This window comes from Rana temporaria, chromosome 8, assembly GCF_905171775.1.
Source record: "Rana temporaria chromosome 8, aRanTem1.1, whole genome shotgun sequence".
NCBI classification, from domain to species: domain Eukaryota; kingdom Metazoa; phylum Chordata; class Amphibia; order Anura; family Ranidae; genus Rana; species Rana temporaria.
In genome coordinates this window covers 177,343,177-177,370,978 of record NC_053496.1, presented here as the reverse complement: position 1 = coordinate 177,370,978, position 27,802 = coordinate 177,343,177, and the positions used below count along the sequence as shown (strand labels likewise).

General features: G+C 43.2%; 1 protein-coding gene and 3 long non-coding RNA genes across 4 annotated transcripts; all 4 read right to left on the bottom strand.

Moving 5' to 3' along the window:
* Positions 1 to 1,852: 1,852 nt before the first annotated feature.
* LOC120910134 (zinc finger protein OZF-like) lies at positions 1,853 to 27,279 on the bottom strand. Its single transcript, XM_040322010.1, has 6 exons — positions 27,244 to 27,279; positions 26,978 to 27,115; positions 26,738 to 26,879; positions 25,597 to 25,755; positions 13,553 to 13,888; positions 1,853 to 2,480 (listed from the first exon to the last, which is right to left on the bottom strand). Exons 2-6 carry the CDS (start codon positions 27,065 to 27,067, stop codon positions 1,972 to 1,974), a joined length of 1,236 nt encoding a protein of 411 aa, XP_040177944.1. The 5' UTR covers positions 27,068 to 27,115; positions 27,244 to 27,279; the 3' UTR covers positions 1,853 to 1,971.
* Positions 5,325 to 5,805, bottom strand: LOC120910217. Its single transcript, XR_005741419.1, has 3 exons — positions 5,726 to 5,805; positions 5,480 to 5,627; positions 5,325 to 5,363 (listed from the first exon to the last, which is right to left on the bottom strand). It is a non-coding gene; the product is annotated as an uncharacterized LOC120910217 (long non-coding RNA).
* On the bottom strand, positions 15,355 to 16,975 carry LOC120910294. The gene is made up of 3 exons (XR_005741500.1): positions 16,937 to 16,975; positions 16,684 to 16,855; positions 15,355 to 15,394 (listed from the first exon to the last, which is right to left on the bottom strand). It is a non-coding gene; the product is annotated as an uncharacterized LOC120910294 (long non-coding RNA).
* On the bottom strand, positions 17,233 to 19,481 carry LOC120910250. The gene is made up of 3 exons (XR_005741454.1): positions 19,375 to 19,481; positions 17,361 to 17,531; positions 17,233 to 17,274 (listed from the first exon to the last, which is right to left on the bottom strand). It is a non-coding gene; the product is annotated as an uncharacterized LOC120910250 (long non-coding RNA).
* Positions 27,280 to 27,802: the final 523 nt, after the last annotated feature.

Genomic DNA, 27,802 nt, shown 5'->3' with positions numbered 1-27,802 from the left:
TGCCTCAGTGTATCAGGACCTGATTCACCTGCTGATGGCACTGTGGTTACCTGGGTGGAAAGTTGTAGTTCCAGCGTACACAAGCGGGTGTCTCCCAGCATCCAGCAGTTTCTAGTTATCAGTCTCCACCTGATGCTGGTTGCTGGGAGAGTATTTATTCTCTCCTCTGCTAGTATATGTCGCCTCCAGTGTTTTGCTCTTGCTTTGCCTGCCAGGTGCATGCTTGCTGCTTGATCCTGAGTCCAATTCCTTCCTGATCCTGTACGTGTCCCTTGCTGAGCCTGCTCCTGAACTTGCTCTTGGCCTGTATTCTGTGCCTTGCTGCCTCGTATCTGCTCCCCTTTTTCCTGATCCAAGTCCTGGTTCCCTCTTCCTGCAGTATATGTCCCCTGCATCTCTACTTTACTCTGCTTACCAGTTTTCCTAATTTTGTACATATTATATATACTGTATATAGGTAGTTTTGTTAGGCTTTTGTTATTTTGTTAGCTTGCTAGTTAGGCATTTCTTCATTTCGTTCACTTCTATAGTGTATTGTTTGCTGTGTTTCCTGTTTGTTGGTATTTGGATATTTTTTGTTTTACTATTAATTTTACTATATATAGTCTGGTCTAAGTCTACTAATGCCTTGTACAGGGGGTCCCCGAGTTACGAACATCCGAGTTGCGAATGACTCCTACTTACGAACGGGGTCCAAGTGACGTCACTTATGGGAGCGCACCTTGCGGCCAGCGTAAATATGCACCCAAGATACAACGGCGTAGGAAACTTACGTCAGTCGGATGAAGCCTAATTTCAGGCGTATCTAGTTCTATGGGTACGGCGCAGAGATACGACGGCGCACATTTACACTTACGCGGCGTATCTGTAGATACGTTGGCGTACGTGTTACGAGAATCCGGGCCCATATCTTCATGAAGTATCATTACCAAGAAGGAATTGATCAATCAATCAGGTGTATACTTTTTTTGGTGCATTCTTCTGTTTTAAATCTTTTTATTCTGTTGTATGTATTAAAGTACTGATCTTATAATTGTATATATATATATATATATATATATATATATATATATATATATATATAGTGGTGTTGTGACCTCCTTAAAAATCCCAGGGGCAATGTTTTTTGTACTTATCTGTAAGTGTTGTTGGGATGGAGACATTTGAACCTGTGTGGTAAGTGTCACCCTTCAGCATATCTCTACGTTTATTGTTTTGCCGCGTACACACGATCGGTTCGTCTGATGGAATGTTTTCATCAGATGAACTGATCGTGTGTGGGCCCCATCGGTTTTTTGAAAAAACTAGGAACTTGTTTTAAAATTATCTGATGGTTAAAAAACCGATAGAAAAAAACGATCGTCTGCGGGCACGTCCATCGGTTAAAAATCCACGCATTCTCAGAATCAAGTCGACGCATGCTTGGAAGCATTGAACTTCATTTTTCTCAGCACGTCGTCGTAGATCTTTCTTTTTTATTTTAGAAAACCAAAATACGAGACAAAAACACAATAATATAACCCACCATTAAGTTGGAGTAAAAGAAACAAAGTTTAATAATAATTATTCTTTAGTTGGTCCAATGAAAAGCTAGTTTCTTCAGTAAAGCAAGAGTCCAATAAAAAGTTTGGCTCATTGGATTGCCGTATTTGCCCATGTATTAGCACAGTTTAGTACTATGGTGATGTCTCTGAGTGTGGGACCCAGGCAGCGTTGTATGTTTAGAAGACTGTATTACTTCCTGCAAACCTACATCCATCACATCACACCCGAAGAACACCATTATACTTTTGCAATGTTCCCAGATACACCAATTTGACCATAAAAAGAATATTAGGCTTTGTGAATATTCTGTACAATAAGTGATTTTCTTTAATCGAAACATTCTAAATACAAGGTAGGACACACACGTTCTCTGGTGGTCACTCTTGCCCCAATCTCCATTTCTCCATCTGAATGTAAAAAAGGTTGTTAGTCTGCATGAATTTTCTGATGTCGGTTGAGGACACATTTCTGGGGGAAACTTTTCCCGCACACTGAACACGAATAAGGACGCTCACCCGTGTGACTTCTCTGGTGTATAAGAAGGTTGTCTTTCTGCATGAAACCTTTCCCACACTCTGAACATGAGAAAGGACGCTCACCTGTGTGACTTCTCTGGTGTACAAGAAGGTTGTCTTTCTGAATGAAACCTTTCCCACACTCTGAACATGAGAAAGGACGCTCACCCGTGTGTATTCTCTGGTGTATAAGAAGATTTCCTTTCCATTTGAAATTCTTCCCACACTCTGGACATGAATAGGGATGCTCACCCGTGTGTATTCTCAGGTGTCGAGTAAGTACTTCCTTACAACTAAAACATTTCCCACACTCTGAACATGCGTAGGGATACTCACCCGTATGAATTCTTTGGTGTATAAGAAGGGTTCCTTTCTTAATGAAACCTTTCCCACATTCTGAACATGAATAAGGACGCTCTCCTGTGTGAAGTTTCTGGTGATTAAGAAGATATCCTTTGTCACTAAAACATTTACCGCAGTCAGAACATGAGAAAGGACGTTCTCCTGTGTGAGATCTCAGGTGAATAATTAAGGCGTCATTCTGATTGCAATTTTTCCCACACTCCGGACATGAGTAAGGCTTATAACGTTTCTGTTGTATACGAGGCTCTGCAGTTTCTTTAGAAGATTTCCCAGACATTGTACGTGACAAGGAGCGCTTTCCTGGGTGAGATCCTTCATGGTTTAAGGAAGATTCCTCGGGATTTGATGGATCTGTTGATTTATCTGTACTGTGAGATTCAAAAATAATAGTATGTGGACCCTCAGAAGAATCCTCAGGATCAGAGAAATCCCAGGATCTCTCCATATGATAGGTTTTATGATGTATTATTTGTGTAATGCGTTTTACCCCGGGAGAACATTGTGATGTAAATTTAGATTCTGAAGATATATTTTTCGAGACGTAGTGTCCACCTGTAGGAAATCAATGGTCAAATGTTATTAGAATTCTTCATTGCTTTCATTCAGATGTCATATACAGTATGTTGGTCTAATACTCTACAGTATCTCAGAGCTCTGGCATGGAACTGGTTGCAACCATAACACAAAATATCAATACAAACCAGATAAAGGATAAAATATACAAAATACCACACTAGGTAGGTGTTTGCTTGAGGCCTTGTACACACGACCGAACATGTCCGCTGATACTGGTCCGTCGGACCAGTTTCCGCGGACATGTCCGACCGTGTGTAGGGCCTACCGGACAGTTTTCCGGCCTAGCGGACAGGTTTCCAGCGGACAAAAGTTTCTTAGCATGCTAAGAAACCTGTCCGCTGGAAGCCTGTCCGTCGGACATGTCCGATGGTTAGTATGACTCAACGGACATGTCCGCTGGCCCGAAATCCCCCGCATGCGTCTAAGTGATTCGACGCATGCGTGGAAGCATTGAACTTCCTGGTTCGCGCACGTCGCCGCGTCATCGTCACCGCGTATTCTGTCCGCGGGGAATTTGGTCTGATGGTGTGTACACACATCAGACCAAAAGATCCCAGCAGACATGTCCGATGAAAACGGTCCGCGGACCGTTTTCATCGAACATGTCTGGTCGTGTGTACGAGGCCTTAAAGGTGTTGTAAAGGTTTGTTTTTTATTTTCTAAATAGATTCCTTTAAGCTAGTGCATTGTTGGTTCACTTACATTTTCCTTCAATTTCGCTTCTAAATGTTTTTTTTTCTTTGTCTGAATTTCTCACTTCCTGTTTTTCCTCAGTAAGCTTGCCCCTTGTAAGTGAGAAATTCAGACAAAGACAAAAAACGTTTAGAAGCGAAATCGAAGGAAAAGGTAAGTGAACCAACAATGCACTAGGTCAGGGGTGTCAAGCTCAATTTCATTGTGGGCCTCATCAGTATTATGATTGTCCTCAAAAGGGCCGGTTGTATCTGTAAGATTAGATGTCCAGCGCATCCCCCTCCCCTTACATTAGATGTCAAGAGCCACCCCACCATCAGAAGTTTAGTCCCCTACTCTCCCTTACATCGCAGTGCATCACCTTTCCTTATGCTGCTGCTGGGAAGAAGCTGGATGCATTGCTTGAAAACAGAAAGTAAGGGTCTGGAGGAGGACCAGAGGAGGGCTGGAGCTCTCCAGCAGGAGAGGTGTGAGGGTCACATGAAATGGCCTGGAGGGCCGGATTCGGCCCGTGGGTCGTGTGTTTGGCACCTGTGCACTAGCTTAAAGGAACCTATTTAGAAAATAAAAAACAAACCTTTACAACCCCTTTAATGACATTGTTAGAGTGAGAACGAAGATGGGCCTTCCTCCACCTCATTTCTTGGTAACAAGAAACACTGGATTTACTGAAGACTGGGGTGGACCTTTCATATGGTATGCAATAGTGATGGACAATTTAGTAGATACAGGGACCTCATGACATCTCCAAAGGGTGGCCCATAATATGAAGTGTATGCAATGCTACAGGTAACTGTAATAGGCTGTTGATAGAATATAGGTAATCTGTACAGTATCTCCTCCTCATTTGTTGGGAACATGACGTTATATTGAGGAATGGAGATGGACCTTTCATATGGTGTACAGTATCTCCTCCTCATTTGTTGGGAACATTACATTATATTGAGGAATGGAGATGGACCTTTCATATGGTGTACAGTATCTCCTCCTTGTAATTATTTAAATACATACTTAATACTCATAGAAAAAGGATAAGTTGTGAACTTTTTCTGCATTTAGTAATTTTTACTTACTTGTGTCGATATAAAATAAAGATTTTGCCTGTTCACTTTTCATAACCATCTCCCGCTCCTCCGTAGACTGCTGATCTCCACTCACCAACCTCTCTTCTTCTTCCTCTTTTACCTCAACTTTGATGTCTTTCAGTTCTTTATCCTGAACCCCAAAGTTATAAAATACATGAAACTGTCGATAATAAATATATATAGGAATGTTTTCTCATAGTTTAAGTTCTATTGACAAATCCTCTTTACCTGAGAGATGCTGGGATCTTCCTGTGAGAAATCCTGGGAATACGGAGGATAGACGTTCTCCATAGACTGCTGTTCTCCACTAACGATCATCTTTTCTTCCTCTTCAGTTTCAACTTTGACGTATATCAGCTCTTCCCTCTAAATCCCAAAGAAGATAGAGTAGAGATTTGTAAAAAAAATAAGAACAAGAGATTATGTAGAAGAATGTCCTCTCATAGTGTAGAACACATTTTTAGGTCTACGTGTTGAGTCCCACCTACCTGATGATGGTGGGGGATGGTGTGACCTTCCTGTGTGGAATCCCGGGAATACAGAGGACGGGGACATCTCTCTGGTGGGTTCCCATTACTGGATCCATCTGTAGGAAACACACACACTGACTGAATACATTGTTTCTATGTGTTTATCAGATGATGGGGGATCTAGGTGGACCCTCCGTACTGCTCTCTCCTTTACAATAAAGTCTCCTCTTACCCGGTGATGTGTCGATATAAAGTGAAGATTCCGCCTGTTCACTTTTCATAATCATCTGCTGCTTGACCATAGACTGCTGATCTCCACTCACCATAGTCTCTTCTTCTTCCTCTTTTACCTCAACTTTGATGCCTTTCAGTTCTTCATCCTGAACCCCAAAATGATAAGATTGATAAAACTGTCGATAATAAATCAATATAAGAATGTTATCTCATAGTTTAAGTTCTATTGACAAATCTGCTTTACCTGAGAGATGCTGGGATCTTCCTTTGTGAAGTCCTGGGAATACGGAGGATAGACAGCGTAGAGATTTTTTTAAAAAAGAACAAGAGTCCTCTCATAGCGTAGAACACATTTTTAGGTCTATGTGGTCATTCCCACCTACCTGATGATGGTGGGGGATGGTGTGATCTTCCTGTGTGGAATCCTGGGAATACAGAGGACGGGGACATCTCTCTGGTGGGTTCCCATTACTGGATCCATCTGTAGGAAACACACACACTGACTGAATACATTGTTTCTATGGGCCAGATTCAGAGACAGTTACGCCGGAAACCAGATACGCTTAAATTAGGCTAAGATACGAGCGGCGTAAGTCTCCTACGCCGTCATATCTTAGGGTGCATATTTGCGCTGACCGCTAGGTGGTGCTTCCGTTAAGTTCGGCGTAGAATATGCAAATGACTAGATACGCCGATTCAGAAACGTACGTGCGCCCTGCGCATTTTTTTTTACGTCGTTTACGTAAGGCTTTTTCCGGCGTAAAGTTAGTCCAACAAATAGCTGGCCTAGCCAATGTTAAGTATGGCCGTCGTTCCCGCGTCGAAATGTAAAAATTTTACGTTGCTTGCGTAAGTCGTCCGTGAATGGGGCTGGACGTAATTTACGTTCACGTCAAAACCAATACGTCCTTGCGGCATACTTTGGAGCAATGCACACTGGGATATATACACGGACAGCGCATGCACCGTTCGTAAAAAACGTCAATCACGTCAGGTCACGAATCATTTACATAAAACACACCCCCCTGCTCCACATTAGAATTAGGCGCGCTTAGGCTGGCCAATTTACGCTACGCCGCCGTAACTTAGGAGGCAAGTGCTTTGTGAATAAAGCACTTGCCTCTCTGACTTACGGCTGCGTAGCGTATATGCGATACGCTACGCCGCCTCAAAGTTATGCCAGTCTTACTGAATCTGGCTAAATGTGTTTATCAGATGATGGGGGATCTAGGTGGAGCCTCCGTACTGCTCTCTCCTTTACAATAAAGTCTCCTCTTACCCGGTGATGTGAGGGCCGGCTGATTGTCCATCATGAAGTCCTTGTAGAGATCCTTGTGTCCTAAATACTCCCACTCCTCCATGGAGAAATAGACAGTGACATCCTGACACCTTATAGGAACCTGACACACACAATGATACCGTCACCATCCAGACATATCCCTTGTCTGTTACTGGATAATGTCCCAGAATTCCCGGCACCACTCACCTCTCCTGTCACCAGATCAATTATCTTGTTGGCAATTTCCAGAATCTTCTTGGCACTGGTTACCTCTGTTGTCAGACAGTGAGGTGGAGACACTGTGATGGGGGATGTCCTGTGAAGACGGCTGCTGGGTGTTAATGGATCCCCAGAAATTTTCTTTACTACTTTATAATCCTGTATCAAGAGAGAAAATAACAATTATCACTACAGACTTCTCAGAATCCTCCTCACCTCTCTGGTCAGGTCTGTGCTTTATTAAAGTGGAGGTTCACCCAAAATATTAATTTTTAACATTAGATTGAGGCTAATTTTAGTAACCAGAATCGGGTGTTCTTTTTAAAATGAATGCAGTACTTACCGTTTTAGAGATCGATGTTCTCCCGCCGCTTCCGGCTATGATCTTCGGGACTGGGCGTTCCTATTTGATTGACAGCCTTCCGACTGTCGCATACAGCGCGTCACGAGTTCCCGAAAGTAGCCGAACGTCGGTGCGCAGGCGCCGCATAGAGCCGCACCGACGTTCGGCTTCTTTCGGGCGTTCCTATTTGATTGACAGCCTTCCGACGGTCGCATACAGCGCGTCACCAGTTGCCGAAAGAAGACGAACGTCGGTGCGGCTCTATGCGGCGCCTGGGCACCGACGTTCGGCTACTTTCGGGAACTGGTGACGCGCTGTATGCGACCGTCAGAAGGCTGTCAATCAAATAGGAACGCCCAGTCCCGAAGATCATAGCCGGAAGCGGCGGGAGAACATCGATCTCTAAAACGATAAGTACTGCATTCGTTTTAAAAAGGACACCTGATTCTGCTTACCAAAATTAGCCTCAATCTAATGTTAAAACATTTTTTTCGGGTGAACTCCTGCTTTAATAGAGATAAGAGTGATGTCATGTGACCTCCCAGAATCCTCCTCACCTCCTCCTGATCTATACAGGACTCTCCTCACTGTAGACAGATAATAAACTGAGAATTATCTGGACTGTACTGGGATTAATAATGTCTGCAGTAGGGATGCGCTTAACGTTTCAATCTGAACACAAGTTTTGACTAAACATGAGCGGTTCAGGTATTTGGATGAATGCCCAAAAATTTACCTGTTTGGCAGGATTTGAACATTATGTATAATAGTGGAAATACTTACACTATTATACATGACAGCTTCATGCTGTGAATGGTTGCTAAGGACACTGGTAGGTGCAGGCACCACTGAGTCCTTAACAACCAGTGACATCACTGGCCCCATTCACTTAAATGGTTGAGACTTTCTGGCTATGTAAGCAAAGGGGCAAGGATAGTAAAAAATACAGCATGCCGCCCCCCCCCCCCATAATTCATAACAGACCCTGTTATTTAAAGGAGTTTTGTATTTTTAATGTTTCACTTTAAACATTAATAAAATCACTGCTCAAAGCCAAACGAAAAAAATCATACATTTTATTGGTTTGGTACATGTTCTCCAGGGCAATACTTACCCCCAATACCATTTGTTTGACAATCCCGTGCCTATCAGGATAGAAAATGGCCAAAACTGTTTTACAACAATCATTACCTATTGACTTCATGGGGGTTCAGATTCTGCACCGAACTTTATATGTCTGCTGGCCCCGAGCTCATCACTAGTCTGCCCAGTGTTCCTCCATAGCTCTGACACTTTATACAAGTTCTTATCTGTAGTACTGGTCTCCTCAATCTCACTGAAAGCAAACCAGAGATTCCCTTTAACAACTTGCTGCCCGCCATATAGCAAAATGTCATCGGCAAAGCAGTTCTGTTGACCTGACTGGATGTCATATGACGTATGCATGATAACAAGCCGCTGTGCAACCCCCGGGGCACGCATCGCAGCAATCTGACACACCGCAACTCCAATCCAATCCGACGGAGACTCTTTACCACTCTTTATCAGCTGTGTCCAATCATGGCTGGTCACAATGTAACCAGGAAGAGCCGACGATCGTCTTTTCCTCATTCGCGTCTGACAGGGGGGGTCTGTACTGATAGTTTATCAGTGCAGCCCCCCCTTGGATCCCACCCAGGACCACCAGGGAAGCCGCCCAGGACCACCATGATGGCCACCCCGCAGGACCACCAGGGAATGCAAATCAGTGCCCGCCCACAATGCCTACCACTGTCAGTGCCACATTGGTGCCACCCATAAGTACCCATCAGTGCAGCATTTTAGTGCCCACCAGTGCCACCTATCAATGCCCGTAAATTTTGGTTTGGGTACAGTGTAGCATGACCGCGCAATTGTCATTTAAACAGTGACAGCGCTAAAAGCTGAAAATTGGCTTGGGCAGGAAGGGGGGTAAGTGCCCGGTATGGAGGTGGTTAAAGAGCAACGCTAACCAAAATATTTTATTTTAGGTTTGGATTGGCTGAAGAGGATTAATTAACTATAATGAGGATTTCTTCTGTCTGTATCATGATTACGTAGGTAGTTCTTCCCTCACTTTCTGCCCAGTTGATGATTGAAAGAGAACAGGATTTGAGGGGAAATAGGCCTAATAGGGACACACCATGAAAATACTGTAGGTCTGGGGGGCATTTTTACTGTGATTGGTGGTTAGGATCACATGACAAAGATGGGACAACCAGACAGGTTTTGGTGAGGGGCCAAAGAGAACCAACAATCCTCCATCAACATACTGTGAGGTACAGAATTGGCATCACAAAAATCAGGAGCTTTATCCCTTAGGCCCCTTTCACACTGGGGCGGGAGGTGCGCTGGCGGTAAATCGCCGTGATTTTTAGCAGCCGGAAAAGGGTTAATACCGCCGGCAATGCGCCTCTGCAGAGGTGCATTGCTGGCGGTTTGCCATTGCTTTCAATGGGAAGGAGCAGTAAACGCACTGCTCTTTCACCGTTGCAAAGATATGGCTAGCAGGACTTTTGGAGCGGTCCTGTTAGCCCCGAGGGCCTTCACACTGGAAAAACAGCAGCTGCTGTTTCAGGTGGTTTTGCAGGCGCTATTTTTAGCGCAATGGCGCCTGCAAACCCCCCTAGTGTGAAAGGGGTCTTATTCTATGTACTGTAGCAATGTTCATTCCTTCTGCTGCCTTGTTTAGAACTTAGTGCCTCTCCTGAGCTAAAACAGAGGAATACTTTTTTAGTATGAGTGAATTAAAGGTTTAGTGTAGTATAAGATTTTGGATAGGTAAATAAATTGTATGGTTTTTATGGTGGTCCAAAGAGAGGGACAACTGAGAAGATAAGAGGAACTTTTTGATCTTGTTGCTCCGTATATGGATGGACAGTTGGATAAATGGTTCTATATTTAGGATGTAGCCCATCTATAAACCAGGTGCTCTGGATGAACAGTTGGATAATTGGTTCTATATTTAGAATGTATCCGGACTATAAAGCAGAGGCTTTGGATGGACAGTTGGATAAATGGTTCTATATTTACGATGTATCCCCGTCTATAAACAAGAGGCTTTGGATGGACAGTTGGCTAAATGGCTCTATATTTTGGATGTATCCAGTCTATAAACTATAGGCTCTGGTTGGATAAATGGTTCTATATTCAGGATCTATCCGGTCTATAAACCAGAGGCTCTGGATGGACAGTTAGCTAAATGGTTCTATTTTTAGGATGTATCTGGTCTACTAACCAGAGTCTCTGGATGGACAGTTGGATAACTAGTTCTATATTTATGGTTATTAACCAAAATATCATGATTTTACCTTATCTGCCTCAAGATCCAGTTGTTGCTTCCTTATTTCCTACTAAATCACCTTTCTTCTTGAACTTCCTGTCTTGACCCTACATCACTTCCTGTCTTGACCCTACATCACTTCCTGTCTTGACCCTACATCACTTCCTGTCTTGACCCTACATCACTTCCTGTCTGCACGTTACATCGCTTCCTTCTTTGCGTTCCACGCTTATAAGTGAGATCTCTTGTGGAGAATGTGAGTGATGTAGCCCACATTGTACTTACGTACATTAAAATCAGCATCAAGGTGTATTTATCCTTTTTGTTGCTTATTTTTATCCTCAAGTACAAACCAATTATTATATAAAAATCCTAAAAAGATATTTTAGTTTTATGTGCTTTAGTACCTATTATACCGTGTAACGTACTTATATTATAAACATTTATCATAGTTTTTTTGTGTATTGTTTTTATTTTTAAGGGGCCTTTCCTTTTTTACTGACCACCAATGTAAGGAGCATTCGTCCGATTGACCACCAATGTAAGAAACATGCTTCCCACGAACCACCAATGTAAAGCCTCGTTCACAAGATCCAACTTCCATCCAATTTTTCCATGGATTTTTTTCCAGAGGGCGTTGGCTGTGAACTTGGTATGCATACACACGGCCCAACATTTTCAGCCAACATTCACAAAACCACGTTGTTTTTCAGCTCTTTACCGCCTCCCTTTGGGCAACTTCTGTTATTGTTGTCTGATGTTTAGCATTGGTTTTGAGTATGCGTGTTTGTACATCGGATTTTAGTTGAACGTAATTGCGTACACGCGATCGGATAAACCAACATAACAGATTTATGGCCCAACAATTGGTGAGCATGAACAGCCAACTTTTCTTGTCAGCCAACAATTGTCTGATGGAGCATACACACGGTTGGATTATCCGACACAACGCTTCCATCAGATAATTATGGCCATAAAGTTGGATCATGTGTACGGGCCCTTAGAGGCATTCTTCTCACTGACCACCAATATAAAAAGGAGCATTCTTCCCACTGATCACCAATGTAAGGGACATTCTTCCCACTGATCACCAATGTAAGGGACATTCTTCCCACTGATCACCAATGTAAGGAGCATTCTTCTCACTGATCACCAATGTAAGGGGCATTTTTCCCACTGATCACCAATGTAAGGAACATTCTTCTCACTGATCACCAATGTAAGGAACATTCTTCCCACTGATCACCAATGTAAGGAACATTCTTCCCACTGATCACCAATGTAAGGGGCATTCTTCCCACTGATCACCAATGTAAGGAACATTCTTCCCACTGACCACCTGGACTCTCCATCTCACGAACAAAACACCAATAGAAGACTCTCTATGAACTGAGCACATTCCAATCACCACACCAATAGATGACTCTCTATGAACTGATCACATTCCAATCACCACACCAATGTGAACGGAGGACATTCCAATCACCACACCAATGAATGACTCTCTATGAACTAAGCACATTCCAATCACCACACCACTTGAAGACTCTCTATAAACTGAGCACATTCCAATCACCACACCAATGGACGACTCTATGAACTGAGCACATTCCAATCACCACACCAATGGACGACTCTCTATGAACTGAGCACATTCCAATCACCACACCAATGGACGACTCTCTATGAACTGAGTACATTCCAATCACCACACCAATGGATGAATTTCTATGAACTAAGGACATTCCAATCACCACACCAATGGAGGACTCTATGAACTGAACACACTCCAATCACCACACCAATGGAAGACTCTCTATGAACGGAGGACATTCCAATCACCACACCCATGGAAGACTCTCTATGAACTGAGCACATTCACATTCATGTAAAATTGTGGTCAAAAGAATATTGTAAAGCGTAGATCTTTCTTTTTTTATTTTAGAAAACTAAAATTCGAGACTAAAACACAATAATATAACCCACCATTAAGTTGGAGTAAAAGAAACAAAGTTTAATGATAATTATTCTTTAGTTGGTCCAATGAAAAGCTAGTTCCTTCAGTAAAGCAAGAGTCCAATAAAAAGTTTGGCCCATTGGATTAGCACAGTTTAGTACTATGGTGATGTCTCTGAGTGTGGGACCCAGGACGCATTGTATGTTTAGAGGACCATATTACTATACTTCCTGCAGACCTACATCCACCACATCACACCCGAAGAACACCATTATACTTTTTCAATGTTCGCAAAAACACTGATTTGACCATAAAAAGAATATTGGGCTTTGTGAATATTCTGGTGTACAATAAGTGATATTCTTTAATCGAAACATTCTAAATACAAGGTAGGACACACACGTTCTCCTGTGGTCACTCTTGCCCCAATCTCCATTTCCAAATCTGAATGTAAAAAAGGTTGTTAGTCTGCGTGAATTTTCTGATGTCGGTTAAGGACACTTTTCTGGGGGAAACTTTTCCCGCACACTGAACACGAATAAGGACGCTCACCCGTGTGACTTCTCTGGTGTACAAGAAGGTGATCTTTCTGCATGAAACCTTTCCCACACTCTGAACACGAGAAAGGACGCTCTCCTGTGTGACTTCTCTGGTGTACAAGAAGGTGATCTTTCTGAATGAAACCTTTCCCACACTCTGAACATGAGAAAGGACGCTCACCCGTGTGTATTCTCTGGTGTATAAGAAGATTTCCTTTCCATTTGAAATTCTTCCCACACTCTGTACATGAATAGGGATGCTCATTCGTGTGTATTCTCAGGTGTCGAGTAAGTACTTCCTTATTACTAAAACATTTCCCACACTCTGAACATGCGTAGGGATGCTCACCCGTATGAATTGTTTGGTGTCTAAGAAGGTGTACTTTCCGAACAAAAGCTTTCCCACATTCTGAACATGAATAGGGACGCTCACCAGTGTGAAGTTTCTGGTGATTAAGAAGATATCCTTTGTCACTAAAACATTTACCGCAGTCAGAACATGAGAAAGGACGTTCTCCTGTGTGAGATCTCACGTGAATAATTAAGGCTCTATTCTGATTGAAATATTTCCCACACTCCGGACATGAGTAAGGCTTATAACGTTTCTGTTGTATAGGAGGCTCTCCAGTTTCTTTCAAAGCTTTCCCAGACATTCTACGTGACAAGGAGCGCTCTCCTGTGTGAGATCCTTCATGGTTTAAAGAAGATTCCTCTGGATTTGATGGATCTGTTGATTTATCTGTACTGTGAGATTCAATAATAATAGTATGTGGATCATCAGAAGATTCCTCAGGATCAGAGAAATCCCAGGATCTCTCCATTTGATAGGTTTTATGATGTATAATTTGTGTAATGCGTTTTACTCCGGGAGAACATTGTGATGTAAATTTAGATTCTGAAGATATATTTTTCGAGACGTAGTGTCCACCTGTAGGAAAACAATGGTCAAATGTTATTAGAATTCTTCATTGCTTTCATTTAGAAGTCATATACAGTACAGGTATGTTGGTCTAATACTCTACAGTATCTCAGAGCTCTGGCATGGAACTGGGTGCAACCGTAACACAAAATATCAATACAAACCAGATAAAGGACAAAATACACAAAAACCACACTAGGTAGGTGTTTGCTTTAATTACATTGTTAGAGTGAGAACGGAGATGGGCCTTCCTCCACCTCATTTCTTGGAAACAAGAAACACTGGATTTACTTAAGACTGGGGTGGACCTTTCATATTGTATGCAATAGTGATGGACAATTTACTAGATACAGGGACCTCATGACATCTCCAAAACGTTGCCGATAGAGAAAGGAGCTCCTGACTCTCCTGTCGTCCAAGGAGGGGGGCGAGCACGACACTCCACACCAGGGAGAAAGCCTTGCATTACTGTGTGGAGTTACAGACAGAAGAACAGGAAGTGAAGATTTCTCAGAGGAAATAAGGACATTGAAAAGCAAAATGGAAGGATGAGGTAAGTGAAGGAGGACTGCACTAAGGTAAAGGAAGCTATTTAGGGGAAAACAATTGTACCTTTACAACCCCTTTAAGGAATGGAGATGGACCTTTCATATGGTGTACAGTATCTCCTGTTTGTAATTATTTAAATACATACTTAATACTCATAGAAGAAAAATAAATTGTGAACTTTTTCTGCATTTAGTAATTTTTACTTACTTGTGTCGGTATAAAGTGAAGATTTCGCCTGTTCACTTTTCATAATCATCTCCCGCTCCTCCATAGTCTGCTGATCTCCACTCACCATTATCTCTTCTTCTTCCTCTTTTACCTCAACTTTGATGTCTTTCAGTTCTTCATCCTGAACCCCAAAATGATAAGATTGATAAAACTGTCGATAATAAATATATATAAGAATGTTATCTCATAGTTTAAGTTCTATTGACAAATCCTCTTTACCTGAAAGATGCTGGGTTCTTCCTTTGTGAAGTCCTGGGAATACGGAGGATAGACGCTCTCCATAGACTGTTGTTCTCCACTAACGATCATCTTTTCTTCCTCTTTAGTTTCAACTTTGATGTATTTCAGCTCTTCCCTCTAAATCCCAAAGAAGATACAGTAGAGATTTGTAAAAAAAAAAAAAGAACAAGAGATTATGTAGAAGAATGTCCTCTCATAGCGTAAAACACATTTTTAGGTCTACATGGTCATTCCCACCTACCTGATGATGGTGAGGGATGGTGTGATCTTCCTTTGTGGAATCCCGGGAGTACAGAGGATGGGGACATCTTTCTGGTGGGTTCCCATTACTGGATCCATCTGGAGGAAACACACACACTGACTGAATACATTGGCCCGGATTCACAAAGCACTTACGCCGACGTATCTCCAGATACGCCGCGTAAGTGAAAATATGCGCCGTCATATCTATGCGCCGTACTCTGAAACTGAGATACGCCTATAAATAGGCTTCTTCCGACCGACGTTACTTGCCTACGCCGGCGTAGAGTGGGCGCATATTTACGCTGGACGTAATAGGCCTCGAACAGACGAGAGGATATCCGTTGGAAACGGTCCGCTGGACCGTTTCCAGCGGATAAATCCTCTGGCGGATTTGGATCTGATGGCTGTACACACCATCAGATTGAAATCCCTGCGGAATACATCCACGGTGACGTGGCCGCGACGATGACGCGGCGACGTGCGCGACTCTGGAAGGTAAATACTTCCACGCATGCATCGAATCATTACGACGCATGCGAGGGATGGGAGCGGACGGACTGATCCGGTGAGTCTGTACGGACGACCGGATCAGTCCGCTGGATGCTTGCTAAGCATGCTAAGAAATTTTTATCCGCTGGGAATCCGTCGGCTGGATTTTTATCCGCTTGAAAATGTCCGCTAGGCCGTACACACGACCGGATCTATCTGCTGGAACTGATCCGCGGATCAATCCCCGCGGATCGATCCGGTCGTGTGTACGGGGCCTTAGGCGCTCGCATTGATTCGCTATTCACATATGCAAATGAGGGAGATACGCCGATTCACGAATGTACGTCCGTCCGACGCAGTGCGCGTAAAGTCATACGTCCGGCGTAAAGCTATGCCCCATAAAGGAGGTGTAACTCAGCAGCATCAATGCAAATGGCTGGGCCAGGGAACACAAGCCGACGTAGTTTACGTAGGACGTGAATATGACTAGGCGTAGGTTACGTCCACACCGTAGGCAGTGATCCGAAGTATCTTAGGCAGTAGTTCCGACGTGATTCTGAGCATGCGCACTGGGATGCGTCCACGGAACGGCGCATGCGCCGTTCGTTATACACATCTGTCTGGCACTCCGCCCATCATTTGCATGGCTTACGCCCACTTCCACATACGCCGGCTTACGCCTAGGAAACCCAGCGCAGATCTGGCAGCACTGGCTTTGTGAATTCAGTGCTTGCCTCTCTGCGTCGGCGTAGCGTAAAGGAGATACGCTACGGCGGCATAAATATGTGCCGATGTATGTGAATCCAGGCCATTGTTTCTATGTGTTTATCAGATGATGGGGGATCTAGGTGGACCCTCCGTACTGCTCTCTCCTTTACAATAAAGTCTCCTCTTACCCGGTGATGTGTCGATATAAAGTGAATATTCCGCCTGTTCACTTTTCATAATCATCTCCTGCTTGTCCATAGACTGCTGATCCCCACTCACCATCGTCTCTTCTTCTTCCTCTTTTACCTCAACTTTGATGTCTTTCAGTTCTTCATCCTGAACCCCAAAATGATAGGATTGCTAGAACAAGAGATAATGTTGAAGAATGTCCTCTCATAGCGTAGAACACATTTTTAGGTCTACATGGTCATTCCCACTTACTTGATGATGGTGAGGGATGGTGTGACCTTCCTGTGTGGAATCCCGGGAATACAGAGGACGGGGACATCTCTCTGGTGGGTTCCCATTACTGGATCCATCTGTAGGAAACACACACACTGACTGAATACATTGTTTCTATGTGTTTATCAGATGATGGGGGATATAGGTGGACCCTCCGTACTGCTCTCTCCTTTACAATAAAGTCTCCTCTTACCCGGTGATGTGAGGGGCGGCTGATTCTCCATCATGACGTCCTTGTAGAGATCCTTGTGTCCTTCTAAATACTCCCACTCCTCCATGGAGAAATAGACAGTGACATCCTGACACCTTATAGGAACCTGACGCACACAATAATACAGTCACCATCCAGACACATCCCTTGTCTGTTACTGGATAATGTCCCAGAATTCCCGGCACCGCTCACCTCTCCTGTCACCAGATCAATGATCTTGTTGTCAATTTCTAGAATCTTCTTGGCACTGGTTACCTCTGTTGTCAGGCAGTGAGGTGGAGGCACTGTGATGGGTGACGTCCTGTGAAGACGGCTGCTGGGTGTTAATGGATCTCCAGATATTTTTTTCACTACTTTATAATCCTGATTAAAGAGAGAAAATAACAATCATCACTACAGACTTCCCAGAATCCTCCTCACCTCTCTGGTCAGGTCTGTGCTTTATTACTAGAGATGTCATGTGACCTCCCAGAATCCTCCTCGCCTCCTCCTGACCTGGAGTTTTGTATTTTTCTTGTTTCACTTTAAACATTAATAAAATCACTGCTCAAAGCCAAACGAAAACATCAATAAACTTTTTTGGTTTGGTACATGTTCTCCACGGCAATACTCACCCCAATACCATTTGTTTGACAATTCCGTGCCTATAAGCGTAGAAAATGGCCAAAACTATTTTACAACAATCATTCCCTATTGACTTCATGGGGGTTCAGATTCAGCACCGAACTTTACATGTCTGCTGAACCCGAGCTCATCACTGGTCTGCCCAGTGTTCCTCCGTAGCTCTGACACTTTATACAAGTTCTTATCTATGTAGCACTACCCCCAAAGGAGCCGCTGGTTTGTTTTGGGTGGCATGTTACCGCTATTCTTTCGCCGTCTAGGGTACACGATGAGAGCTGAGAAGAACTGCAATGTCCACACTTTAGATGTCTTTTTGCGTGCTTTATTACCCAACGGGGTAAAATAATAAAAATAGTAGTTGAAAAGGTAGAAAGGATAGTAAGTAATAGGTTCAGGTGTATAACTTTGTTCGCAAACAATCCTGTTTCCAGCGATAAAACTTTTGTCGCCACTCTAGCCAGAGTGGGTATTGTGCACCTGGATAGGCCTCTCTCACCAGCCTAGCATCCAGAGTGTCACATGGAAACTTCAGCAAAGTCTCTGCCACAGACCTTCCCAAAGGTGTAGATATATTCGGTCCAGAATCCTTCTCAACACAGGATTAAGCACCGACCAGCGATCGACGACCGCGAACCAATGATGTCTTCCCTTAAGTACTCTCCCCCAGCATGCACAGCGAGGCGATCAACCCCCACTGATTGGCTGCTGAGGAGAAACACCCAATATGCCCTGACTCCACTGCTGCCACCCTTGGCCTGGGGTGGTACCAACACCCCAGACAAAAATAGTGGTCACTCACAGAACAGCCATGGCTGGAACAGAGGCCCAAGATTTGGCAAAACAACACAGCACAGGACCACCAGGAAAGCCGCCCAGGACCACCAGGTATGCCCCACTAGACCACCAGAGAATGCCAATCTGTGCCCAGGCAGCTGCCAATCAGTGCTCACCCACAATTCCTAACACTGCCAGTGCCACCAGGCATGCCTATCAGTACCATCTACCAGTGCCCAGCAGTGCCGCATATCAGTGCCACCCATAAGTACCCATCAGTGCAGTCTTTCAGTGCCCATCAGTGTCGCCTATCAGCGCCCACCAGTGCCACCCATGAGTGCCCATCAGTGCTGCCTATTAATGCCTATCAGTGGCGCCTATCAGTGCCACCTCATTGGTGTCGCCTTATCAGTGGCCGTCAGTGCTGCCTTATCAATGCCCATCAGTTAAGGAGAAAACTTACTTATTTACAACATTTTATAACAGAAACAAATGAAAAAAATAATTCAAAATTTTCGGCCTTTTTTTATTTGTTTAGCAAAAAATAAAAACCGCAGAGGTGATCAAATACCACCAAAAGAAAGCTCTATTTGTGGAATTTAAAATTATAAGGCTTTGGATGGACAGTTGGATAAATGGCTCTATATTTAGGATGTATCCGGTCTATAAACCAGAGGCTCTGGATGGACAGTTGGATTAATGGTTCTATATTTAGGATGTATCTGGTCTACTAACCAGAGTCTCTGGATGGACAGTTGGATAAATGGTTCTATTTTTATGGTTATTAACCAAAATCTCATGATTTTACCTTATCTGCCTCAAGACCCAGTTTTGTCTCTTCGTTATTTCCTACTAAATCGCCTTTCTTCTTGAACTTCCTGTCTTAAACCTACATCACTTCCTGTCTTAACCCTACATTACTTCCTGTCTTAATCTACATCACTTCCTGTCTGCATGTTACATCACTTCCTTCTTTGCGTTCCACGCTAATAAGTGGGATCTCCATCTTGTGGAAATTGTGAGTACTGCAGCCCACATTGTACTTACGTACATCAAAATCGGCATCAAGGTGTATTTATCCTGTTTGTGTGCTTTAGTACCTATTATACCGTAAAACGTACTTATATTATAAACATTTATTATAGTTTTTTGTGTATTTTTTTTATTTTTAAGGGGCCTTCCTTTTATACTGACCACCAATGTAAGGAGCATTCTTCCCACGGACCACCAATGTAAAGCCTCATTCACACGATCCAACTTCCATCCAACTTTTCCGTGGATTTTTTTCCGAAGGGCGTTGGCTGTGGACTTGGTATGCATAAACACGGCCCAAAATTTTCAGCCAACATTCACCAAAGCAAGCTCTTTACCGCCTCCCTTTGGGCAACTTCTGTTATTGTTGTCTGATGTTTAGCATTGGTTTTAAGCATGCGTGTTTGTACATCGGATTTTAGTTGGACGTAATTGCGTACACACGATCGGATAAAGCGACGTAACAGATTTATGCCCAACAATTGATGAGCATGAACAGCCAACATTTGTTGTCGTTAATTTAGCCAACAATTGTCTGATGGGGCATACACACGGTCGGATTATCCGACACAACGCGTCCATCAGACAATTATGGCCATAAAGTTGGATCATGTGTACGGGTTCTTAGAGGCATTCTTCCCACTGACCACCAATATAAAAAAGGAACATTCTTCCCACTGACCACCAATGTAAGGAGAATTCTTCCCACTGACCACCAATTTAACCACTTGCCGACCGCGCACCGTCGAAATACGTCCACAAGGTGGCTCTGCTGGGCGAGAGCACGTAATATGACGTCCTCTCTCCCAGCCCCCCGCTCGCCCCCGACTCCCGTGCGTGCACCCCGGCGGGCGCGATCGCCGCCGGGCACACGCGATCGCTCGGTACAGAGCGGGGACCGGGAGCTGTGTGTGTAAACACACAGCTCTCGTTCCTGTCAGCAGGGGAAATGCTGATCTTCGGTTCATACAATGTATGAACCGAGGATCAGTGTTTCCCCTAGTGAGGCCACCCCCCCCCCCCCCACAGTAAGAACACACCCAGGCATACTTAACCCCTTCCCCGCCCCCTAGTGTTAACCCCTTCACTGCCAGTGGCATTTTTATAGTAATCCAATGCATTTTTATAGCACTGATCGCTATAAAAATGCCAATGGTCCCAAAAATGTGTCAAAAGTGTCCGAAGTGTCCGCCATAATGTCGCAATACCGAAAAAAAAAATCGCTGATCGCTGCCATTACTAGTAAAAAAAATATAATAAAAATGACATAAAAATACCCCCTATTTTGTAAACGCTATAACTTTTGCGCAAACCAATCAATAAACGCTTATTGCGATTTTTTTTTACGAAAAATATGTAGAAGAAAACGTATCGGCCTAAACTGAGGAAAAAAATTATTTTTTTATATATTTTTGGGGGATATTTATTATAGCAAAATGTAAAAAATATTCATTTTTTTCAAAATTGGCGCTCTATTTTTGTTTATAGCGCAAAAACTAAAAACCGCAGAGGTGATCAAATACCACCAAAAGAAAGCTCTATTTGTGGGAAAAAAAGGACGCCAATTTTGTTTGGGAGCCACGTCGCACGACCGCGCAATTGTCTGTTAAAGCGACGCAGTCCCGAATCGCAAAAAGTACTCTGGTCTTTGGGCAGCAATATGGTCCGGGGGGTAAGTGGTTAATAGACATTTCCTTGTCGCTGATCACCAATGTAATAGACATTCTTCCCATGGTACCGATATAGGAAAGCATTTATTCCACTGTAAGGAGGGCATTCTCTCAACTAACTACTAATTTAAGGGACATTCTTCCCACTGATTTCCATTGCAAGGTAAATAGTGAACACGGATCTCCAATGCACTTGAACATTGTCAGGACCTGAATTCACCTTTTGGTAGTACTGTAGTTCCCAGAGCTGAAGGGTGTAGTTCCGGTGTCTACTAATAGGGGAAACTCGGTAGCCAGCAGATCCCGGTAATTGGTCTCCACCTGATGCTGGCTGCTGAGAAGTTACAGTATAAATAACCAGTCCCCTAGCTTCCTTCAGTGCCTCAGTGTATCAGGACCTGATTCACCTGCTGATGGCACTGTGGTTACCTGGGTGGAAAGTTGTAGTTCCAGCGTACACAAGCGGGTGTCTCCCAGCATCCAGCAGTTTTTGGTTATCAGTCTCCACCTGATGCTGGTTGCTGGGAGAGTATTTATTCTCTCCTCTGCTAGTATACGTCGCCTCAGTGTTTTGCTCTTGCTTTGCCTGCCAGGTGCATGCTTGCTGCTTAATCCTGAGTCCAATTCCTTCCTGATCCTGTACGTGTCCCTTGCTGAGCCTGATCCTGAACTTGCTCTTGGCCTGTATTCTGTGCCCTGTTGCCTCGTATCTGCTCCCCTTTTTCCTGATCCAAGTCCTGGTTCCCTCTTCCTGCAGTATATGTTCCCTGCATCTCTACTTTACTCTGCTTACCAGTTTTCCTAATTTTGTACATATTATTTATACTGTATATAGGTAGTTTTGTTAGGCTTTTGTTATTTTGTTAGCTTGCTAGTTAGGCATTTCTTCATTTCATTCACTTCTATCGTGTATGTTTGCTGTGTTTCCTGTTTGTTGGTATTTGGATATTTTTTGTTTTACTATTAATTTTACTATATATAGTCTGGTCTCAGTCTACTAATGCCTTGTACAGGGGTCCCCGAGTTACGAACATTTGAGTTGCGAATGACTGCGAACGGGGTCCAAGTGACGTCACTGCCGCGTTAGTGAGGAGCTCCAAGAATCCTGCACTCCATCCTTAGCCATCCGTGCACATAAACGCTGAAAAACAACCTAATTACCTGCCTGCCTGTTCCTCTCCATACCCTTCTGTGTCCTGTGCCTGTATTGCGGAGATTCTGCCCATGACTATACACCCGCGGCCGCCGCCATCTTCCTGGCCTGTGCCTTGCTGGAGTGAGCCGTTCCTGGCCTGGCTGTGAGTTAATGGGCCCCCCCTCGTCATCCTGCCTGCCCATCCAAAGGCCTGGTAGGCTCCGGTGGCTATCGGGGTGCTAAAAACGCCTGCCGCGGCCTGGTCCGGCCCTTTGAAGCCTGCAGATCACCCCTCTTTCCTGCGCCGCTGCCTCGCAGAGGTGCACCACGGCCGGCCTTGTACTGTTCCGACTTACAAATTCGACATAAGAACAAACCTACAGTTCCTATCTTGTTCGTAACCCGGGGACCCCCCGTACACACGATCGGAATTTCCGATGGAAAAAAAACAGACTGACTTTTTCCATCAGAAATTCCTACCGTGAGTATGCCCCATCGGAGAAATTCCGATGAATTCCATCGGAGTTTAAATATAGAACATGTTCTATTGTATGGAATTTCGTCGGAATTCCGATGTGAGTTTGGTCGGACAAAGGTCCGATCGTGTGTACAGGGCATTAGTGTAGCCATGCAGATCTGGCCATTGCTGCTGATTCCTCACACAATGTTTTCCCTGTGTTCTACATACCTGGTTAATGATGCATTGGTCCTGATCTTCCACTTGACCTTAAAGCAGTTGTAAACCCTCCTTGGTCATTTTTACCTACAAGTAAGCCTATAATAAGGCTTCCCTGTAGGTAAAATAAATGAGGTTGAAAAAAGACAAAGGGGTAGATTCAGATAGAAGATACGACGGCGTATCTCCTGATACGCCGGTACTTTGAGACCCCTGCTTTACACTAACCACAAATGTATGGGGCTATTCTTCAAACTGACCACCAAAGTAAGAGGCATTCTGTCTACTGGCCACCAATGTAAGCGACATTCCGACCACCAACGTAAGGGCAAATGTTTTTCACTGACCAGCAATCTAAAGAGACAGTTTTCCAAGTGGCCACCAATGTAATGGGGGGGCATTCTTCAAATTGACCACCAAATTAAGGGACATTCTGCCCACTGATCACCAATGTAATGAACGTTCTTAACACTGACCACAAATGTAAGGAGCATTCTTCCCACTGATCACCTGGACTCTCCATCTCACGAACAAAACACCAATAGAAGACTCTCTATGAACTGAGCACATTCCAATCACCTCACCAATAGAAGACTCTCTATGAACTGAGCACATTCCAATCACCTCACCAATAGATGACTCTCTATGAACTGAGCACATTCCAATCACCACACCAATGTGAACTGAGGACATTCCAATCACCACACCAATGGACGACTCTCTATGAACTGAGGACATTCCAATCACCACACCAATGGATGACTCTCTATGAACTGAGCACATTCGAATCACCACACCAATGGAAGACTCTCTATGAACTGAGTGAGTGAGAAACTTATATAGCGCAACACATGCAAACTGAATCGCCTCTGGGCGCTTAGTATCCATTTCCTAAGTAAACTTTTGCCCTCAGAAGAGATGGGTTTTGATTTTTCTTCTGAAGGCCAGGTGGTTCACCTCCATTCGGATGCTGGTTGGTAGAGCATTCCATAGTCTAGGTCCTTGGACTGCAAATCCCCATTCTCCTTTGCACTTGTATCTGGCTTTGGGTATCTGGAGTAGATTTTGAGCACTGAGCACATTCCAATCACCACACCCATGGAAGACTCTCTATGAACTGAGCACATTCGCATTCATGGAAAATTGTGGTCAAAAGAATATTGTAAAGAGTAGATCTTTCTTTTTTATTTTAGAAAACCAAAATACGAGACTAAAACACAATAATATAACCCACCATTAAGTTGGAGTAAAAGAAACAAAGTTTAATAATAATTATTCTTTAGTTGGTCCAATGAAAAGCTTGTTCCTTCAGTAAAGCAAGTCCAATAAAAAGTTTGGCCCATTGGATTGCCGTATTTGCCCATGTATTAGCACAGTTTAGTACTATGGTGATGTCTCTGAGTGTGGGACCCAGGCAGCATTGTATGTTTAGAGGACCATATTGCTATACTTCCTGCAGACCTACTTCCATCACATCACACCCGAAGAACACCATTATACTTTTGCAATGTTCCCAGATACACCAATTTGACCATAAAAAGAATATTAGGCTTTGTGAATATTCTGGTGTACAATAAGTGATATTCTTTAATCGAAACATGTTTCACATTATAAATACAAGGTAGGACACACACGTTCTCTTGGTGGTCACTCTTGCCCCAATCTCCATTTCTCCATCTGAATGTAAAAAAGGTTGTTAGTCTGCGTGAATTTTCTGATGTCGGTTGAGGACACTTTTCTGGGGGAAACTTTTCCCGCATACTGAACACGAATAAGGACGCTCACCCGTGTGAATTCTCTGGTGTACAAGAAGGTGATCTTTCTGCATGAAACCTTTCCCACACTCTGAACATGAGAAAGGACGCTCACCTGTGTGACTTCTCTGGTGTACAAGAAGGTGTTCTTTCTGCATGAAACCTTTCCCACACTCTGAACACGAGAAAGGACGCTCACCCGTGTGTATTCTCTGGTGTATAAGAAGATTTCCTTTCCATTTGAAATTCTTCCCACACTCTGGACATGAATAGCAATGCTCACTCGTGTGTATTCTCAGGTGTCGAGTAAGTACTTCCTTATTACTAAAACGTTTCCCACACTCTGAACATGCGTAGGGATGCTCACCCGTATGAATTCTTTGGTGTTTACGAAGGTGTACTTTCTGAATGAAACCTTTCCCACATTCTGAACATGAATAAGGACGCTCACCAGTGTGAAGTTTCTTGTGATTAAGAAAATTTGCTTTGTCACTAAAACATCTACCGCAGTCGGAACATGAGAAAGGACGTTCTCCTGTGTGAGATCTCTGGTGAATAATTAAGGCGTTGTTCTGATTGAAATATTTCCCACACTCCGGACATGAGTAAGTCTTATAACGTTTCTGTTGTATAGGAGGCTCTCCAGTTTCTTTAGAAGATTTCCCAGACATTGTACGTGACAAGGAGCGCTTACCTTCATGGTTTAAAGAAGATTCCTCAGGATTAGATAGATGTGTACTGTGAGATTCAAAAATAACAGTATGTGGATCATCAGAAGATTCCTCAGGATCAGAGAAATCCCAGGATCTCTCCATTTGATAGGTTTTATGATGTATTATTTGTGTAATGCGTTTTACTCCGGGAGAACATTGTGATGTGGCTTTATATTCTGAAGATATATTTTTCGAGACGTAGTGTCCACCTGTAGGAAATCATTGGTCAAATGTTATTAGAATTCTTCATTGCTTTCATTCAGAAGTTATATACAGTATGTTGGTCTAATACTCTACAGTATTTTAGAGCTCTGGCATGGAACTGGGTGCAACCATAACACAAAATATCAATACAAACCAGATAAAATGCACAAAAACCACACTAGGTCGGTGTTTGCTTTAATGACATTGTTAGAGTGAGAACGGAGATGGGCCTTCCTCCACCTAATTTCTTGGAATCAAGAAACACTGGATTTATTGAAGACTGGGGTGGACCGTTCATATGGTATGCAATAGTGATGGACAATTTACTAGATACAGGGACCTCATGACATCTCCAAAGGGTGACCCATAATATGAAGTATATGCAATGCTACAGGTAACTGTAAGAGACTGTTGATATAATATAGGAAGTCATCTGTACAGTGTCTTCAACTCCTCAATTAGAAAACAATTACATTAAGGAATGGAGATGGACCTTTCATATGGTGTACAGTATCTCCTCCTCATTTGTTGGGAACATGACGTTATATTGAGGAATGGAGATGGACCTTTCATATGGTGTACAGTATCTCCTCCTCATTTGTTGGGAACAGGACGTTATATTGAGGAATGAAGATGAACCTGTCATATGGCCTTCTCCATGTCTGTCTGTCCACCTGCAAGGTGATTAATGTGGCCAGTCTCTGGGTGGAGACCAAACCTGATTTAAGCCAGCCAAGCCTGCAATCTCAGTATCTCCTCCTCATTTATTGGGAACATGACGTTATATTGAGGAATGGAGAAGGACCTTTCATATGGTGTACAGTATCTCCTCATTTGTTGGGAACATGACATTATATTGAGGAATGGAGATGGACCTTTCATATGGTGTACAGTATCTCCTCCTTGTAATTATTTAAATACATAAATAATACTCATAGAAGAAAAATAAATTGTGAACTTTTTCTGCATTTAGTAATTTTTACTTACTTGTGTCGATACAAAGTGAAGATTCCGCCTGTTCACTTTCCATAATCATCTCCCGCTCCTCCTTAGACTGCCGATCCCCACTCACCATCGTCTCTTTTTCTTCCTCTTTTACCTCAACTTTGATGTCTTTCAGTTCTTCATCCTGAACCCCAAAATGATAACATTGATAAAACTGTCAATAATAAATATATATAAGAATGTTTTCTCATAGTTTAAGTTCTATTGACAAATCCTCTTTACCTGAGAGATGCTGGGTTCTTCCTTTGTGAAATCCTGGGAATACGGAGGATAGACGTTCTCCATAGAATGCTGTTCTCCACTAACAATCATCTTTTCTTCCTCTTCAGTTTCAACTTTAATGTATTTCAGCTCTTCTCTCTAAATCCCAAAAAAGATAGAGTAGAGATTTGTAAAAAAAAAAAAAAAAGGAACAAGAGATTATGTAGAAGAATGTCCTCTCATAGCGTAGAACACATTTTTAGGTCTACATGGTCATTCCCACCTACCTGATGATGGTGAGGGATAGTGTGACCTTCCTGTGTGGAATCCCGGGAATACAGAGGACGAGGACATCTCTCTGGTGGGTTCCCATTACTGGATCCATCTGTAGGAAACACACACACTGACTGAGTACATTGTTTCTATGTGTTTATCAGATGATGGGGGATCTAGGTGGACCCTCCGTACTGCTCTCTCCTTTACAATAATGTCTCCTCTTACCCGGTGATTTGTCGATATAAAGTGAAGATTCCACCTGTTCACTTTTCATAATCATCTCCTGCTTGTCCATAGACTGCTGATCTCCACTCACCATCGTCTCTTTTTCTTCCTCTTTTACCTCAACTTTGATGTCTTTCAGTTCTTCATCCTGAACCCCAAAATGATAAAATTCATAAAACTGTCGATAATAAATATATATAAGAATGTTATCTCATAGTTTAAGTTCTATTGACAAATCCTCTTAACCTGAGAGATGCTGGGATCTTCCTGTGTGAAATCCTGGGAATACGGAGGATAGACATTCTCCATAGACTGCTGTTCTCCACCAACGATCATCTTTTCTTC

Coding starts and splice junctions, on each gene's coding strand:
- LOC120910134 (XM_040322010.1), bottom strand. CDS start 27,067: ATGATTGTTAGTGGAGAACAGCATTCTATGGAGAACGTCTATCCTCCG. Junction 13,889..25,596: donor GGAATCTTCTGATGATCCAC/ATACTGTTATTT, acceptor CTGATGATCCAC/ATACTATTATTATTGAATCT. Junction 2,481..13,552: donor TCACCAGAAACTTCACACTG/GTGAGCGTCCCT, acceptor AACTTCACACAG/GAGAGCGTCCTTATTCATGT.